Here is a 4,671-nt window from a genome sequence, read left to right as displayed (position 1 = left end):
GTTTTTTTCATTTTTTTGATAAATGTCTTTGATTACGTCATATCCGGCTTTTCGTGAAAGTTGAGGCGGCACTGTCACGCCCTCATTTTTCAACCAAATTGGTTGAAATTTTGATCAAGTAATCTTCGACGAAGCCCGGACTTTGGTATTGCATTTCAGCTTGGTGGCTTAAAAATTAATTAATGACTTTGGTCATTAAAAATCCAAAAATTGTTTAAAAAAATTGTTTTTATATAAAACGATCCACATTTACGTTTATCTTATTTTCCATCATTTTCTGATTCCAAAAACATATAAATATGTTATATTTGGATTAAAAACAAGCTCTGAAAATTAAAGATATAAAAATTATTATCAAAATTAAATTTTTCAAATCAAATTAAAAACACTTTCATCTTATTTCTTGTCGGTTCCTGATTCCAAAAACATATAGATATGATATGTTTGGATTAAAAACACGCTCAGGAAGTTAAAACAAAGAGAGGTATATAAAAGCGTGCTACATGTATCCTTCTCAGCGCAAATGCTACCCCGCTCTTCTTGTCAATTTCACTGCCTATGCCGTGAGCGGTGGACTGACGATGCTACGAGTATACGGTCTTGCTGCGTTGCATTGCGTTCAGTTTCATTCTGTGAGTTCGACAGCTACTTGACTAAATGTTGTATTTTCGCCTTACGCGACTTGTTATTCCTACATTATTCTGATTGATCACAACCAAACCTACTATCATTGGACACATCCAAATGCAAGCGCCTGTTTTTGACAACTTGCCATTGATCTAAAAATATATTTTTAGATCAGTGCAACTTGCTTGGATCTCTTGTTTGGCCTGTAGGTAAAATGTACAATTTCCTGATTTGTGCACAAAAGCTATTTTTCTTTTTATATTTAGTCAAGTTTTGACTAAATATTTTAACATCGAGGGGGAATCGAAACGAGGGTCGTGGTGTATGTGCGTGTGTGCGTGCGTGTGTGCGTGTGTGTGTGTGTGCGTGTGTGTGTGTAGAGCGATTCAGACTAAACTACTGGACCGATCTTTATGAAATTTGACATGAGAGTTCCTGGGTATGAAATCCCCGAACGTTTTTTTCATTTTTTTGATAAATGTCTTTGATGACGTCATATCCGGCTTTTCGTGAAAGTTGAGGCGGCACTGTCACGCCCTCATTTTTCAACCAAATTGGTTGAAATTTTGGTCAAGTAATCTTCGACGAAGCCCGGGGTTCGGTATTGCATTTCAGCTTGGTGGCTTAAAAATTAATTAATGACTTTGGTCATTAAAAATCGGAAAATTGTAAAAAAGAATAAAAATTTATAAAACGATCCAAACTTACGTTTATCTTATTCTCCATCATTTGCTGATTCCAAAAACATATAAATATGTTATATTCGGATTAAAAACAAGCTCTGAAAATTAAATATATAAAAATTATTATCAAAATTAAATTGTCCAAATCAATTTAAAAACACTTTCATCTTATTCCTTGTCGGCTCCTGATTCCAAAAACATATAGATATGATATGTTTGGATTAAAAACACGCTCAGAAAGTTAAAACAAAGAGAGGTACAGAAAAGCGTGCTATCCTTCTTAGCGCAACTACTACCCCGCTCTTCTTGTCAATTTCACTGCCTTTGCCATGAGCGGTGGACTGACGATGCTACGAGTATACGGTCTTGCTGAAAAATGGCAGCTACTTGACTAAATATTGTATTTTCGCCTTACGCGACTTGTTTTTAACATAACAATGTTTAATGTCACTGTATGTTTGAAAGACCATGGTCAAATTTGTAAAACAAATGTTAAATTAGAAAATAAATAACATTTTGGTTCATGATTTTTCCTACACCTGTGCTGAAAATAAGACATAAAAATGTTGGTATATAAGTCAGTCAAATGCCGAATAGTATGAATGGTTTGAGTTTGTTGCGGTTAACCCTGCACAGTTTGGCCTATGATGTTTTTGTTGAACAATTTTGCCGTCATCCCTCCCATAGAGTGACGTATTTCACAACTTCCTGTGTTACACAAACTCAGTGATGACCAATTTTGCCTTCACCTCTCCCATAGGGTGACGGATTTCACAACTTTCTACTGATGAACAATGTTGCCTTCACCCCTCCCATAGGGTGACGGATGTCACAACTTCCTGTGCACACAAACTGATGACGTATTTCACAACAAAATGGCGCTGCCCATGGTCAACCTCGAAACTATCCGTATAGAATGGGGGCCTCCTGGCCCCCATAATAAGGTTTACGGAAAAAATCGACTTTAGCGATGTAACTTATACATGTAGGCCTAATACAGAATATAGAGGTTGATTGTTCAGGTAACTTAGCTTTAACATTGTGTGTGTGTGTGTGATTATGTGTGTGTGTGTGTGTGTTTGTATGTGTGTGTGTGTGTGTGTGTGTGTGTGTGTGTGTGTGTGTGTGTGTGTGTGCCCGTGTATGTGTAACAACACAAATTAATATCGTGCAGCGCAGGTGTTTCTCAGGTGTTTCTCGAGCGATATTGATTGTTTGTATTACTTTTAAACACTTCTCTTTTATGAATCCTATCTTCAAGATCAAGGTGGCTGTGGATTTCCCACCACACTGTATAGGTGTTACATTTGCAATATGCCCCTGACTCCGATTCTTCTTCTTCTTCTTCTTCTTCTTCTTCTTCTTCTTCTTCTTCAGCGTTCCAGAATTTTTCTGGTGACGTGTGAGCTCGTTTGCCCATTTGGGTTCCCCACACTATACTCTGAGAGCATAGTCAGCTCACTCCGCTTTCGTTGAGTAGGCATGCTGGGTATTTTCGTGTTTCCATAACCCACCGAACTCCGACATGGATTACAGGATCTTTTCCGTGCGCACTTGGTCTTGTGCTTGCGTGTACACACGAAGGGGGTTAAGTCACTAGCAGGTCTGCACATACGTTGACCTGGGAGATCGGAAAAATCTCCACTCTTAACCCACCAGGCGGCAGCGACCGGGATTCGAACTCCGATTCGATCAGGCTGTTGCGATAGTCTATTAATTTTGTTGTGATTCTTCTTCGCACAAGACACACCTCTCTGTAAAATTAGCTGCAGCCTTGTGACTTTGGGGAAAATTAGGTTCGAAGACTTACTACAGACACACAGACAAACAGACAAACAGACACACACGTACGCACACCGACAGGCACACACACACACACACACACACACACACACACACACACACACACACACACACACACACACACACACACACACACACACACACACACACAGCACGAACGCATGAAATAAATTAACATCAAACAGACAGAAAATAACACAAAATAAGTGACCCAGTTTCATCTAAATCTATGTCACTGTCGATTTTAAAATGAAATCGTAATACTGAAAGGATGGAAGCAGGTTTTTCATGGGCGTGGTCCATCTCTCTCTTTAACTACAAGAGAACAAAAGAAACCAAAAGAACAAAAACCCAAACAGAATAAATAATGAAAAACAAACATACAGACAAGGTTACTGAATGGACTGTTTATGGAACATGTGTGCTTATGACCAACTATAAAACGTTGCATTCTTGATTTTTAATGTCAGTCAAGTGTGACTGAGTATTTGGTGCCAGAAACTTGGAATCGATAGGAGGTCAGGGTGTTTGTGTGTACTTGTGCAGATTCACAGGAATCTACTGAACAGATGGTAAAAGTATACATATATAGGAACTCGTCGAAAAAATTCCCCGAACAAATTCGACAAAATAATGATTGTCCCGACCACATGTTTGTCATTCAAATTCATTCAAACTGGTGTCAAACATCATACAAATCATAACAGTGATTTTATTCTATTTTGTTTTATCATTATTCCTTGAATAAAAAAACAAGAAAGGTATATGTTGTTGGAACGTTTAATTATTTTTTTATTCATGAAATCAACAAATTTACAGATATATTTTTTGTTTTATTTTCGTTTTTGTAAATGTGCTTAGAGTAAGAGGAAATTCGTTTTATGCACATAAAGAAAGACGGTTTCGCACTTTCCGGCAAGACCAGTTGGTCCCGTAACGGTTTACAGGTTTCGGCTAGCCACGCTTTGGTAGTCTCAGTGAAGATTGGATCCAGTGTGTGTTCATGCAGTCTCGATCTTAATGTCTCCCCCGAAATCGGCGTATGGCTGCCTGAATGGCAGGGTTAAAACGGGCATACAGATGGAGAAAAAAAAACTTGTGCAAAAAACATGAGTGAACGTGGCAGTTTCAGCCCATGAACAAAGAAGAAGAAGAGATCTGAATGTCAACAGATAAAGACCCTAACGTTGACAGATTGACTGAATGCTGTAACATCGTTTCAGCGACGTGTTTTACGGGCCCTATGAGGCAGCTCAGTTGGAGCACGCCATCCACATAATGCCCACACCATAGGTAACGGAATCGGCCCAATCATGAACGACCAGGTCAAAGCCTGAGGCCTGTTGGTTAAGCACGTCGGTGTGGATCCTGGTGTTCACCCGATAGTCAGCATCAATGTGAGTTATGCCGGCGGTGACCTTGGGGATGGAGCGGAAGGATGAGGAGAAGGTCACGTGCTTCATGTGCGTCCTCGTCTTCCCGTTAGCATCCGTGACGGTGGCTTGTTTATATGGCTGGAAACCATCGGAACCAGACTCACCTGCGGACCAGCAACCAA

The 4,671-nt window shown here is 39.5% G+C and overlaps 1 protein-coding gene across 4 annotated transcripts in view; it reads right to left on the bottom strand.

Annotated features, from left to right (window-relative positions):
- Positions 1 to 3,879: 3,879 nt before the first annotated feature.
- Positions 3,880 to 4,671, bottom strand: part of LOC138956059 (uncharacterized) — a 4,293-nt gene continuing 3,501 nt past the window's right edge. For all 4 annotated transcript variants that reach the window (XM_070327520.1, XM_070327521.1, XM_070327522.1 and 1 more), the window contains one exon: positions 3,880 to 4,653. In XM_070327520.1, coding sequence (XP_070183621.1) covers positions 4,367 to 4,653 — 287 coding nt within the window. In that variant the 3' untranslated portion in view covers positions 3,880 to 4,366. The remainder of the gene's footprint in view (positions 4,654 to 4,671) is intronic.

The sequence above is a fragment of the Littorina saxatilis genome, unplaced genomic scaffold (assembly GCF_037325665.1).
Source record: "Littorina saxatilis isolate snail1 unplaced genomic scaffold, US_GU_Lsax_2.0 scaffold_1815, whole genome shotgun sequence".
Lineage (NCBI taxonomy): Eukaryota > Metazoa > Mollusca > Gastropoda > Littorinimorpha > Littorinidae > Littorina > Littorina saxatilis.
Note: the sequence above shows the minus strand (reverse complement) of the source record. Positions and strands in the feature narration are given on the sequence as shown.